The 14,829-nt window shown below is 35.1% G+C and overlaps 1 protein-coding gene across 1 annotated transcript; it reads left to right on the top strand.

The window, feature by feature from the left end:
- Nucleotides 1–4,132: 4,132 nt before the first annotated feature.
- On the top strand, nucleotides 4,133–13,398 carry LOC143598557 (PH, RCC1 and FYVE domains-containing protein 1-like). The gene is made up of 9 exons (XM_077076749.1): nucleotides 4,133–4,468; nucleotides 6,534–6,620; nucleotides 6,815–6,904; nucleotides 6,993–7,079; nucleotides 7,173–7,292; nucleotides 7,364–9,472; nucleotides 9,979–10,125; nucleotides 12,456–12,943; nucleotides 13,044–13,398. The coding sequence occupies exons 1-9, from the start codon at nucleotides 4,421–4,423 to the stop codon at nucleotides 13,201–13,203; spliced, it is 3,336 nt and encodes a 1,111-aa protein (XP_076932864.1). The 5' UTR covers nucleotides 4,133–4,420; the 3' UTR covers nucleotides 13,204–13,398.
- Nucleotides 13,399–14,829: the final 1,431 nt, after the last annotated feature.

The raw sequence follows: 14,829 nt of genomic DNA, 5'->3' as shown, positions 1-14,829 counted from the left end.
ATCGTCTTTTGGTCGTTATCGGTCTCAACAAATGAATTGGCTTCTGATTGTCCCAACTTTTAACATATTTGTTCTCATCGGTCCACGACTAACAGAATCCTAACGACGTTAGTTGCAGGTCGCCGGAAAAACGTTTTTAGCCCGAAAAGTTACATTTTTTTCCCGAAAAACACCACATGAACACCACCACCACCACCACCACCACCACCACTCTAGCACCACCAACCAATTCCGACGATGGTTCTAGGGTTCCGGAGATCTAAATAATTGGGGCTATTACTAGAAAAGAGTTCCTAAAGGTCCGATACAAAGTTACAAAATATGTTTGGGACGAAAATGTTGAGTTTTATGGGGAAAAATACGAGTTTTCTGATCAAAAACATTTTTCCAGCGACCTGCAACTAACAGTGTTAGGATTTTGTTAGTCACGAACCTGTTCGTTATAAACAAATACGTTAAAAATTGGAACCACCAGAGACCAATTCATTAATTAGGACCAAAAACAACTAAAAAATAATAGTTGAAATTAATAAAAACCTACATACCTAATAATAATAATATAAAGTGGTTAGAAACTTATAATACATTTTGAGGTACAATTTTTATTAAACATGACCTAAAATTGCACTTATCATTACTTTTTATTTATTAAGAAAACAATAATAAACAAGGCAGGATGCATTGAATAGTGTTTGGTGAGCTTGTTCATGTAGTTTGGTTAATTACAAATGGGTCCCTGCAGGTTCACCATACATACCATGGTCACTCACCAAAGCTCAATGTCCCAAAATTCTGAGGTATTACCGATAACGAGGAGACAACTTTTGTTTTCTTTATAGTGACGTGTGCTTCGAGGTAAACTACATCAAAATCCATGAAAGATCCTCGTTTCATTAGTTAATGTTTTTTTTTAACTTGATTGTGACGTTATTCTAAACACATAATTAATATCGTGAATTTTTTCTTGAACGCCCGTCAAACGGCACGACAACAAGGAGCCGGTAAAACCATGTGAGATCAAGACTCGAACTCTGGCAAGCCAGGGTCATCCCTCAAATTTCCCATATAAGTTGGTGGTAGTGAGGTTTGATCCCCCTACCTCTCACTTGTAAAGTGAGTGCTCTACCATTGAGCCACAACCAACTTATAATTAATATCGTGAATTAGTAGATTAATCTATTACACGATGATAACAAATTAAATAAATAAATAAATATACTATTTGAATACCATACACGTTTTATAACTTTGAAAATTTTAGAAAATTATATGATACATAGTAAATAATACTACCTGAATACATGTTTCGAACGTTTTAGGTTTACTGGTTAAGTATTGGTTTGTTTGACATCCCTATATGTTATTTTTACTTTAATTATTCTATTTTTCGGTTATTAGACGTGAATGTGGACCAGGGCCGGCCAAAGGGTGTGACGGGGTAGTCGACGGCCACATGTCCGACACCCCGCTAGGCCCGAATTTTTTTTTAAGTATATGTATTTTTATGAAAAAAATATGTATAATCAATGTTTTAACACAATTATATAATCACTAGCTTGGTCTAGTGGCGTAGAGGGATGACATCTAACAAAGAGGTTATGGTATCTAGTCTTATTTGAGATATTTTTATGTTTATTTTTATACAAAAGTTTTTACATAACTCAAATCATAACCAAGTAAGCACACTTAAGATTAAATTGTTTAAACCCAACAAAATGTTTCTTTTTTACTTAAGGCCCAAAAAAATTCGCCTTTGGCCCAAAAAAGTATCTCGTCTTCTCGGAGCGGGCCCTGATGTATACGCATCATACTCGTCTAATCCCCACGCACCTATCAACCGTGTATAAACACGGTCACATTAATAATTTGTGATTAACCACTTGAAGTCGGACTAACATACATAGTTTTGAGAATTTCCTTTAGTTTGTACTTTGTAGAGGCGTTTGTTTTAATGTTTGAAGTGCTTGTGTTGTGATTTAGGTTTGCTAAACTAAAGTATTCGATGATAATAACGAGTAACATCATTGTGAAAAACTAACATGATTTATGTATAATCGACATAATAAAATATGTATATGCGATGTCCGTATCAGCATTAATTATCACCTTTTATACATGTGATGTCGACATAAACATTTAACTTATGATGTCAAGAGAATACATGTAGAAGTCAAAACAAAGTTAAGAACAACTCTATGTATTATAAATACGAGTCTAATTTAGTTTAGTGCTTCAAGAAGAATCCAATACAAAAAGAGAAACAAATAATCAAAATAGACATTACATAAACTCCAATACTTTAAACAACATAACATCACTGTTATAGGGATAGTCAAATCTGTGTCGATCCAAATTAAGTATAATGAGCACCCACAGCAACAAACATTCGTAAACCCTTACAACATACTCCAAACATTTCTCAAAAACTTTAGGGTTTTTTTTATAACAAAACTTCACAAACCCTATTAAAAATATTAAATTTGTGTATATGTAATACATATACATGTATGTGAGAGAGGAGCCACACAACTTGTCCGAATGCAAGTTTGCAGCCACAAACTTACTCCACAACTATAAAGTCCGCAAACACCTTGTAAGTTCATCCGACATGTAGATTTGGGCCTCGTGTAGTGTTGCTCGTTATATCAATCAAGCCCTGTATATCCCACCGCATAGCACGCTATCGGTAGGGTCAGGGGAGGGTGAGATGTAGGCAAGTCTTTCCTCTATCCGTGAGAATAAAGAGACCACTTCCAGAGAGACCCCCGGCTCATAAAGCAACATACAGGTAAACAGAGTAAACATACGTCCTGCAAGCAAAGACACTTAACAATACATAGATAGCAAACCACCAAAAAAGCAAGAATATGTAACCTACTAAGAATAGGGTATAAGAATCAAAAAGCAGCATCCAACAAAAAATATACATAAACAACAGGGAGCCGAGCTAGCCAACTAGACCCTAAATACAAAGCTAAGCTAACTAGGTACCTTCGCTAACCTTAATCCTACGTCTCCACGAATCTCTATCCTGGACCATGTCCTCAGAGAGGTGCAATTCTGTCAAGTCATGTCTAATTCTCTCATCCCAAGTCAATTTAAGACTACCTCTACTCCTCTTTCCTTCCACAATGAAGGTTTCCACTACTCTAACTGCCGCTGTTGTCGGTCTCCTCTTCACATGCCCAAACCATCTCAATCTCCATTCCTTTATTTTCTCTGATATGCTAACTATTCCTAACCTTTCCCTAAAGACCTCCTTTCTAATCCTATCTAATCTAGTGTGTTGCTCGTTATACACGCTCTAAATAAATACCAACTAAAACATGTCTATAATATCATAAACATTTTATTCTTATTAAATTTACCCATCTTCACGTTTACACACCTGTAATCAAATGTATTTGCATAATACACCACAGATTTAGACCTTGAATCAATAATACAAGTCAAAGAATATAATTACAACTAAACTATTTTAATTAAGTCATAACTTAAATTATAATATTATTAATAGCATAATATTAATTGAGACTTATGTTCAATCCCTACATATAACGCTTTGAGATGGCATGGATGATTTAATGAAAAAATACCGGGATCTTTGTGATCTTTGGTTCGATCGTGAGGACGTCTGGGTTTTAAGGGTCTTCGGGTGGGTGGATTTTCCCCTAAACTGGAGATAACTTGGAGACTTTTAAGAGCTCCGTACGACTAGGCCGGCCAGCTGGCAGTGACCTTTTTACCATTGGATACAGAGTCCCTGCACAATTCTGTGTTTGTTGGCCGTTTATCGGCCAACAAACATAGAATTGCATAGGCACTCCATACGGGATGACCCAATGACAAAAGGTCACCGTCAACTGGTCCAACCCAGCCGTACGGAGCCCTTAAAGGGTCTCCAAGTTGTGTCAAGTTCAGAGGAAAATCCACTCGCCCGAAGACCCTCTGGTGATAAAAACCGGATGCTATCAGGATCGAACCGGAGATCACAAAGATCCCGATCTTCTTTCATTGAGCTACCCATGTCCTCGTCCTCTCCTGAATATTTATTGTCTGTTTAAAATAAAACTAGCATAGTATTAATAACATAACATGAATAATAATAATTTACTCTGCCAAACCAGTTATCAAAATTCCATTTGTGCTGCCATATATATTTGACTTTGACTCTGCTCACTCCGGCAACACCACATTCTTCTTCTTATTATCTCCGATTCCGTCACCGTCAACTTACTTACACAGATCTAACTAACGGAGTCCGTCAATCAATTCGTTTCAGTTACAGTATATTAATTGTGAAGAGTATATTAGTTCTCTAGGGTTTGAAGTTGTTAGATGTGATGCTTGTGATTGATGATGACCGGAGATTACAACGGCTGGCGGTGGTGGTGGTGGTCCGGTGAATCTGTCACATGGAATGGCAGATCCTGTTAGTTACGGTAACGCCGTAAGTGACACTGATCAGGTATATTATTATTATTATTATTATTATTATTATTATTATTATTATTGACATGTTATTAGGTTTGAATTGATGAAATTTGTTGTATGTTGTTTATAATTCTAGCAAATTATAACCGAAACAGGAGCGGTTAATTTATTTCGTTCGGTTCGGTTATTAGACTTACTGAAACAGGAGCGGTTAATCTATTTTGTTAACTAATTGGTTTTAGGTTAATCGGTTCGGTTTATTCGGTTAGTTTTTTAGGTTAATGGTTCAATTATTGTTCGCCTCTAGTTGAGTAGTTTTTGATATAGTAGTTGAATATGATAGTAGTTGATCATGATATAGATTATGGACATAATTTATTTGGCATATGGTCCGGTGAATCTGTCACATAGAATGGCAGATCTTGTTAGTTACGGTAACGCCATGTCACTGACCAGGTATATATTATTATTATTATTATTATTATTATTTTGTAGTTTGATAATATGATGAGTACTTATTAGGTTTGAATGGATTAAATTTGTTGTATGTTATATGTAATACTAGCAAATTAGCGCGAATAATCAACTGGATATATATAGTATAGTTTCTGATACAGTAGTTGATCATGTAGTAGATTAAGGACTTAATATATTTGGCGTTGGAGTTAGGTACTATATTGTTAAAATGTTATCATATAACGTATACTAGTATTGTGCACAGTTCATGTCGGTTCGGTTATTAGCCATTTAGCCTAAACTGAAACCGAAGTCAGTGGTTAATCTATTTTGTTAACCAATCAGTTTTGGCTAATTCGGTTTATTCGGTTAGTTTGTTGGTTTTCAGTTCGGTTGATTTTGGTTAATAACCAAAATTGAAGTTGGGTTGAAATTTTTGCTTACGAATACATGAAATGAAGGTATATTATTATTATTATTATTATTATTACTATATGCTGTGAAAGTATGATGTGATCTTATTAGGTTTGAAATTGATTAAATTTGTAGTATGTTGTTTGTTGTACTAGCAAATTAGGGCAGACAATTTGGGGATTTCATTGTGTAATATAGTTAATAGAATATGTGTGGATGATATATTAGATTATCAATTGAATATGCTAGTGGCTGATCATGAAGTAGATTGCATACCTAATATGTTTGGCGTATGAGTTGTGTTTTATATCATTAATAAGTAGTTACCGTTTAACATATACATATGTATTGATGATTTGGTTATTTAGTCGAAAAGGTTACATGTTTGAATGCAACACAAGAACTAGTGCAAATTATATTAGCCTATTAGGGCAGTTCTTCAGGACAAATACTTATTTTCACTTCATGATGTGTGCACACAAATGTTTGCATATCATAGTTGTCGATAGCGGCTGTAGCGACCGCTATAGCACACTATGCAGTGAAGCCCTCTTATGTAGGTGATTAGTGATGTCGTATTTTAGCTATTTTGGTGGTGAGATGTTTTTTGTTGACTATGCAGTCGATATCGCCGACATATCGGTCCATTGGTAAAATAGTGGCCAGAATATCGGTACCGATAATATCAGCCATATTGACCGATATTTGACCAATATTCCCGTATCAGTGTTTTAAGTCTTAAATATTTATTTTTAGGGTCAATGTTAGTGTTTTAGGTCTTAATCGGTTCCTACTTGCTTTGATTGTTAGTGTTTTGCAAGTTGCAAATGGTTAATTTGTTAAAGGTAGAAGAGTATACTGAATTATTAGTGTTAAATTGCTATATATATGAATTTTACATGAAATTTAAAATTACCGATGTCCCACCGCGATAACTGATATCTCAGGATTCGGTCCTTGACTGATATCCGATATTTTTCCGCATTAACTGCATAGTTTGTTGATTATAATCGCTAAATAGCATTTTTGTTGATTCTAAAAATTTCTACAACTTTATTGTTGTTGACAACTATGTTGCATAGGAACTCTATACTAAAATTTGTCACGCGCATCTGTGGTACATTAAAAATTTATATGTATTGTCAAAATTTCCCTAGAATTTAAATGGATGTTGTAGTTTGATGCACGTTTCTATCTGTTGTTCATACGTACTTTCTTATATTTTGCAGGCATTAATTGCTCTGAAGAAAGGCACACATTTACTTAAATACGGTCGCAAAGGGAAGCCCAAGTTTTGCCCGTTTAGACTCTCTCATGTGAGTTATAGTTATCAAACTGAATCTTGCATAAAGGTTCCTCTTTTGTATCTATATATAAGTTATAACAAACAACTACACTGCCAATATGTATATATGACGCGAATACTAATTTCTGCAAAATATAACCTTATGTTGTTTAGTGTCATTTGATTATGGCTAATGATTTTTAACTGAGTATATATCATACACAGGATGAATCATCTTTAATTTGGATTTCTAGCAGTGGTGAAAAGAGCATTAAGTTAGCCCTCGTCTCTAGAATTATTCCTGGACAAAGAACTGTATGTAACTATAACCGCGCGTCACATGCGTGCCTGCTTTTATTAATAAATATCTCACTTAATGTTTCATTTTTAAACGTGTTTCCAGGTTGTCTTTAGGCGTTATTTACGTCCCGACAAGGACTATCTTTCATTTTCTCTCATATATAACAACGGGAAACGATCTCTTGACTTGGTAAGTAAATGCTTTTTATATCATTTTTCCTAAAATACAGCAGATTTAACTTTTTATAAATTTTGTTCTTTTAAACGTTTCATCATTTGCTAGATTTGCAAGGACAAAGTTGAGGCTGAAGTGTGGATTGCAGGCCTCAAAGCACTAATTTCATCTAAACAAGGAGGTCGTTCCAAAATTGATGGATGGAGTGAAGGTGGCCTCTATTTTGATGTAAGTTTTCATAAATTAATAAACTTGATCTGTTTTTTGTTCTCATTTTTAATGCGACCAATTAATATCAGGATAATAACAATAAAGATATAACACCAAACAGCACAAGTGACGGTTCGATTTCTGCATCACGAGATTTAAGTTCACCAGACGCATCTGTTAGCTCAAACTCAAACACATCCCCGATGAATTACCGTCTAGAAAACCCTTCCAATTTTGAAAAGTCAAATACACCTTTTGATCAAACAACTATGCAAGTCAAAGGGTTCGGTCCAGATGTTTCTAGGGTTAGTGTTTCTAGTCAACCAAGTACATCTAGTCACGGGTCAGCCCAAGATGATTATGATGCATTAGGAGACGTGTATATATGGGGTGAAGTAATATCCGATAGTATTATCAAAGTGGGTCCTGATAGAACCACTAATACTTTAACCACAAGAACAGATGTACTTCTACCAAAACCAATCGAAACAAACATCGTTTTGGATGTGAATTACATATCATGCGGCGTGCGACACACAGCATTAGTGACCAGGCAAGGTGAAGTATTCACATGGGGTGAAGAATTGGGCGGTCGGCTTGGTCACGGTTTTGAAAAGGATGTAATTACTCCTTGTCTAGTCGAGTCATTATCTGCTTGCAACGTGGATTTCGTTGCGTGTGGCGAGTTTCACACGTGTGCAGTCACGATGGCAGGGGAGCTTTACACGTGGGGTGACGGAACCCACAACGCCGGGCTTCTCGGGAATGGTAAAAACGTGAGTCACTGGGTTCCAAAACGGATTACGAAACAGCTCGAGGGGCTTAAAGTCGCTTCGGTCAGTTGCGGGCCATGGCATACGGCTTTAATAACATCGACCGGGCAGCTTTTTACGTTTGGTGATGGGACGTTTGGTGTTTTAGGTCATGGTGACCGGGAAAGCGCCGCCTTTCCAAGAGAAGTGGAATCTTTATCAGGATTAAGAACGTATGCGGTTGCGTGTGGGGTATGGCACACCGCTGCTGTAGTGGAAGTAATCGTAACGCGGTCGAGTTCGGGTGTTTCGTCTGGAAAGCTATTCACGTGGGGTGATGGTGATAAAAACCGTTTAGGTCATGGAGACCGCGAGCCGCGGCTCAAACCGACATGCGTCCCGTCGTTAATTGAGTACAATTTCCACAAAGTTGCGTGTGGGCATAGTTTGACTGTAGGGTTGACCACATCACGACACGTTTTCACCATGGGAAGTACGGTCTATGGTCAACTCGGAAACCCGCAATGTGACGGGAAATTACCATGTTTAGTAGAAGACAAATTATCCAACGAGCCTGTTGAAGAAATCGCATGCGGGGACTACCACGTGGCGGTTTTAACATCACGAAACGATGTTTACACGTGGGGAAAAGGTGCTAACGGTCGATTAGGGCACGGGGACATCGAAGACCGAAAAACACCAACTTTAGTCGAATCGTTAAAAGATCGACATGTGAAATTCATCGCTTGCGGGTCAAACTACACATCAGCAATATGTCTACACAAATGGGTTTTGGGAACCGAACAATCTCAATGTGCATCGTGTAGACAAGCTTTTGGGTTCACTAGAAAACGACACAACTGTTATAACTGCGGGCTCGTTCATTGTCATTCTTGTAGTTCAAGAAAAGCATTAAGAGCAGCTTTAGCCCCTAATCCAAACAAACCACACCGCGTGTGCGATTCATGTTTTGTTAAATTAAACAAATTGGCTGAAACTGGTGTTATCAACAGACGAAACGCTTTGCCTCGGCTTTCAGGCGAAAACAAAGATAGATTAGATAAAATGGAAATTAGATTAGCAAAATCTGGATTACCATCAAATCAAGATTTAATTAAGCTGTTGGATAATAAAGCAGCCCGGCAAGGGAAAAAAGCCGACGTGTTTCCTGTAACTCGTTCTTCGCAAACGAATACTTTACTGCAGCTTAAAGATATTGCGATGGCTACTGGTGGTGATTTTCGTTATATGGTCCCGAGACCGATTGTGACTCAGTCTGTTGCTGGGTCCCGACCAGTTTCACCTTATTCTAGAAGATCGAGCCCGCCACGTTCAGCTACACCCATTCCTACAACATCCGGGCTTTCTTTCTCCAAAAATGTGGCTGATAGTTTGAAGAAAACGAATGATCTGTTGAATCAAGAAGTTTATAAATTACGTGGGCAGGTAAATCTCAAAGTCTTTTAGATGTGGAAAACATAAACGGGTCGGGTTGACCCTGAACAGTTTTTGTCTAGTTATTTTGACTTTTCAAGAATAACTTGCTTGCATTTGATTACCGAATTGGTATGCTTTAAAAATACGCTTTATATGACTTTTGACACGTTTTGTATATAATTTTTAAATAGATGTGAACAATATGTCACCCGGTTTTGAACCTGTAACCGGGAGACCTGTTTTCATGTTTGTTCGTTTACTTAATAAATTTCCGTTTATTTAATAAACGAACATCTTGGTGAACTGTTCACCGAATGCTATGCTATGTTCCTTTACAGGCCTGGCCGAACCGGGTTTACCAAAAACTGGCTTTGACCTTCTTTGACCCAACTCGACCGGGTTTGAACCCGAACCACTTTAAGCATAAAACACGATTTGTGCATCTCTACATGTAGCTGTGATGTTTTGTTTTGTTTTGGGAAGCTATTAAGTTTTTATGTGGATCTTTGTTTCAGATTGACAGTTTGAGAAATAAATATGAAATTCAAGAAGCAGAACTTTTTAAATCACGAAAACAAGCTCAGGAAGCAATGGATTTGGCTGCTGAGGAGTCCGCAAAATTTGCAGCTGCAAAAGATGTCATCAAATCTCTTACTTCACAGGTAGTTTCTCGTTAAGGATCATGCTTCACAGTCAAAATTTACAGTTTTGACCTGGTTTTTGAAATTTAGGATTTCTTGGAAATTGATTTCTTGGTTTTTGAAAACAAAGGGTTTCTTGGAGTTAGTTTATACCTCGTAAAATTTTAAATTCGGTTGTTTATGTTGCGTATATATCTTTTCATGATTGATCTTGGGATGCAGTTAAATAATTAAGTTTTTCGAGTAATTTTGCAAAATAGTGTTTTATTGGAATCGGATCCCCAAAATGACTTTGTTGTTTAGTGACAAACCGGAAGTCTTTTTTGTTTTCAACTATCACAATATATACTTATTTAATGTTAAGATGCCTCTTAATAACTTTCAAGTTTCAACGGTTATCGTTTTGCTTAATATTATTATATACTAGGATAATGACCTGTGTTACACACGGTTGGAAAAAAATGGAAATGTCATATTTATTAAAAAAAAGGATAATTTACTTGTACTTTAACACATTACATAGTTATTTTAATTCAAATACAAAATTCAACATTCAAGACATAGAAAAATATTACAAAAGAATTTAAACTTTTTCTATAACATAAAAAGTAAATACTTGATAAAAAAAACAACGCATTACATAGTTATTTAAATTTAAATACAAAATTCAACATTAAAGGCATGGAAAATATTACAAAAGCAAATAAACTTTTTTAATAATATAAAAAGTTAATACTTGATAAAAAAAATGCAGTCTAGAAGGAATACTTCAACATAGGTGGAGTATAAGACTTGAACAATTATAAAACATATGAGAAGATGTAGATCCTTCCGACTTCCGCTTATTTGATGGTATGGGCATATTTGCACCCTATATCTTTAAAATTCAAAATACAACTATAAAATGTCACGATTCACACTACCCAATTAGGAATTTGGTGTTACTCATTTGAATTAGTGTAAAAAAATCAATTAAATTAAAATATATATATATATAACTTAAAATTTTCCGGAAATAATATTGTTTTGGTATCCTAGGAATATATAAGTTGGCTTTCTCCTTATATTGGAATCGCCCAAAAACAAGTGTCAAATTAGAAAAGGTTATATTTTTATTTTAATTCAAAAACCAGCTTAAAATGTAGACAAAAATATAAAAAAATTGTATAAATTGAGCAACAAGAACAAGAAACCCAAATAATATGATATCTTTAAATACATGTGTATGAAAGATGTAGGAAACATACATATTTTATTCATAAATTAGATTAACTTCACAAACTAGTTATTTACCTTGTTTTATGCAGAAACACAAGATATAGAAAAGATAGGTACAAATGGTTATGAATGAGGAATCTTATATTACTTTTACTTAACTAATAAACAAAAATACTAGAGACGATGTGTCATAACCATATTCATTCTTATTTCTAATCTTCATTCTCATTAATCCATGGTATCCATGGGTTATGGGTTTAGTTGTTATGGCCTATTAAAACTAACAAGATATTTGATTCTAGGATTTTATTTATTATTAGTTATTATCACAATCCGCTGATTGAGGAGAAAATAACCAACTTTCTATTTTTAAAAAATAGGAAAACTATAAATAATATTAGAAAATTAATAATTAATTTGGTTTCCATGCAAATATACATCTCACGTCAAAGAGTAAAATATCTCAATATATATTTGAGTATATTTGTATTTGTGTTCTTATTTGTACCTTATATATTCTTTTTCAAACAATTCATTTTATTAATTTAAATGTTGACAAATCCCGTGTATTACCCGGGTCTAAACCTAGTTTATATATGTACAAACCGTTGAAATCAAAATTAATAGGCATAAGAAAAAAAGGCTACAATGATGGTGATCATATAAAAGGAAAAATAAAAAAACTTTGAAAAGATTTAATGGTTGATTATATTCGGTTATTAAACATGTGATAGGAAAGTTGGTTACGGTCAAACATTGGCAACGTGTAATCCTTGATATATGTGGAATATACATTTGGAATATAAATAACATCAATCATGAAAAACTTCATAACTTTTAGAAACTATTCAAACCTAAAATTCATTGGCGGGATCACAGTTCATTAAAGTTCAAATTAGAATGTAATTTGTACGCTATAACACATTTATTTCATTCTTAAATTGACAAAGTTTATATTTGTAAATAATATTATGGTAATTTATGTAACAATTATGATTTTAATGTTTGGATTACAATTAAAATGGAAACTTGATGACTTGGAATCCTATGTGGAAATGCTAGTTAAAGGCCATGTGGATACCTTGTTTTGCTTTAATGGTATTCTTATTAACGTCTTTTAATATAAATTGCAGCTTAAGGATATAGCCGAAAGATTGCCACCCGGATCCTATGATCTCGACAGCATCAAGATACCAAACGGTCTCGACTCCATTTCCGTTATTCAAAACCCCGATACAAACGGAGACAATCTTTCAAAACCAAACCTTCCGATCTCTCCAATCGACACATCATCAACACTGGGCCCCACTGAAACATTCGCTGGATTCACTGAACCCAACGAATCAGCACGCGTTTCAAACGAGAACGATAGCTATTCAGATGCTAGATCTCTTAACGGAAGTGCAGGGGTAGATATAGGAAATAAGTATTTGTCGGGTTCACAAGAAGGGGAGAATAACGGGTTTAAAACTAGAAGTCCAGTACCGAATAGTGGTAATAATACCTATAATGCCCCTGATCAAGTCGAGGCTGAATGGATTGAACAATATGAGCCCGGTGTTTATATAACACTTGTGGCTTTACGTGATGGAACCCGAGATCTCAAAAGAGTTCGCTTCAGGTATTATTGTTATTATTATTATTTCAATAAGAATAAACAATATATTTCTTAACTTAATAATAAGAATGTTAAATTGGTAACATTGTGTTTATATTTGCAGCCGAAGGAGATTCGGTGAACACCAAGCTGAAACATGGTGGTCAGAAAACCGTGAAAAAGTTTATGAAAGATATAATGTTCGCGGGTCAGATAAATCATCGGTGTCGGCCCAAACCGCCCGACAGTCGGCTGAATCTCTACCACCATCTGCCCAGTATTAAAACTCTCTCTCTTCCCTATTTTTTCAGTTTTTATTATTAATTTGTGATTTATGAATATATATATTAGAAGGTTTATTGGTGTTTTTACATGCATTGTGATTTAGTGTACATAAGTTCTTTATTATTTATATCATTATATTTCGCTGACTTTTGATATGTTCTGTTAATGTGAAATGTTTTTGAGAAGTGGCTAAGCGAGTGGGTCAAACGAGTTGACCCGCTAGTTTCTGTGTACTTTTTTAGTTTTTAGTTTTTTTTAATAAACGCTTTTAAAGTGTATGATGTTAGTGTTTAGTTTTAACTGCTTCAAAAGATATATGCTGTTGATAACATTTCGAATAATTTTCGTAAAGAGGATACGCGTATATTGTGTGCACTCCGGGTGTAGGCCTATAAAGAAACTTCACCCTTCTTTTGAAGTGGTTTCCTCGCCACTCTCTTTAATTATGCGTATACTGGCTTGATCGTTGAAGCGTCTATGAGCTTCGGCCTAAAGACCATATGGATTATTCATATTATTTAGTATTTACCACTTGATTTTGCCCTCCTTGCACTGCTGATAAGATCCAAGTTTAGCGACCCGAGTCATTATAGCAACTGAGCAAACCCACACTTGTAAGGCACAGACGAAAGAATACGAGTAATGTCTGGACATGTTAAGACAAATGTAATATCTTAAATACATTGTATACATACATTACAAGTATGGCGTTGGATATACCAGATATTATCCTATGTGCAATAACATACTCCACTGGACTAAATGGTTCACCGTCTCTAAGGATGGACGAAGTGTTCGTCGATTCCTCATTCTTCCTACTAGGTGCCGAATTTGGCGGGCCGGGGATGGTGTTTTCGCCTCACCCACTACCGTTCTTCTCGATTTGCTCCTGTTTCGCTCCATTTTCTTCTTTGTTTCTTTCCCGCACCTGGGGGGGGGGGTAAATTGTATTGTTACCCGACAAGTATCTCATCAATAACAACACAAAGTTCGAAATGTAAACTTTTATTTAAAAAAGTATCTTTCATGAAAAGAAATTGGGTGAAAGATTGTCCAAATGGAATAACTTAGGTGGATTAAAATGACTAGCAAATTATTATTGTTAATAAATAATAAATATACAAAGAACCATGAATTTATATCTTGTTTTTAAAAAAAATGCCATGGGTTAATAAAGATAATTAAAAAATCAAACATAGTGGTAATGTTTTAAACGATGTGAATATTTGGAAAAGATATTAAATAAATAAAAAAAATGTCACATTCAAATCATCATATATAATAGTTCTAGACTCTAGGATGAGTCTTAAGTCTTAACTCTAGCAATGCACGTACACCAACTACTACTAGATGCACATTGACTAGCAACGAAATAGACTGCTGGAAAATATGCCAAACTGTTGGCCAAAATTCAATATAAAAACAATTTTTTTATATAGTTTGCAATTTGCATTACCCTTTTGACTGGAATTTAAGGGCTACATAGCTATGGATTGCTTTGGAAAACAAATGAACTGAATATCAGTGTTGATGAATTGGTCAGATTGGTCAAAGTTCAAATTATGCAAGTACGGATCACCCTTCTGTTTAAAGAACAAAACATGATAACCTGGCCTACTTACTAG

The sequence above is a fragment of the Bidens hawaiensis genome, unplaced genomic scaffold (genome assembly GCF_021521415.1).
Source record: "Bidens hawaiensis isolate Kalapana, Puna unplaced genomic scaffold, B.hawaiensis_p1.1 tig00050496_1, whole genome shotgun sequence".
Taxonomy (NCBI): Eukaryota; Viridiplantae; Streptophyta; class Magnoliopsida; order Asterales; family Asteraceae; genus Bidens; species Bidens hawaiensis.
Note: the sequence above shows the minus strand (reverse complement) of the source record. Positions and strands in the feature narration are given on the sequence as shown.

What these genes read in the sequence shown, in the direction of transcription:
- LOC143598557 (XM_077076749.1), top strand. Translation starts at nt 4,421, where the DNA reads ATGGCAGATCCTGTTAGTTACGGTAACGCCGTAAGTGACACTGATCAG. An exon ending in CCGTAAGTGACACTGATCAG is followed by an intron (nt 4,469 to 6,533) that starts GTATATTATTAT and finishes TATATTTTGCAG; the next exon opens with GCATTAATTGCTCTGAAGAA. An exon ending in CTCAAAAGAGTTCGCTTCAG is followed by an intron (nt 12,944 to 13,043) that starts GTATTATTGTTA and finishes TTATATTTGCAG; the next exon opens with CCGAAGGAGATTCGGTGAAC.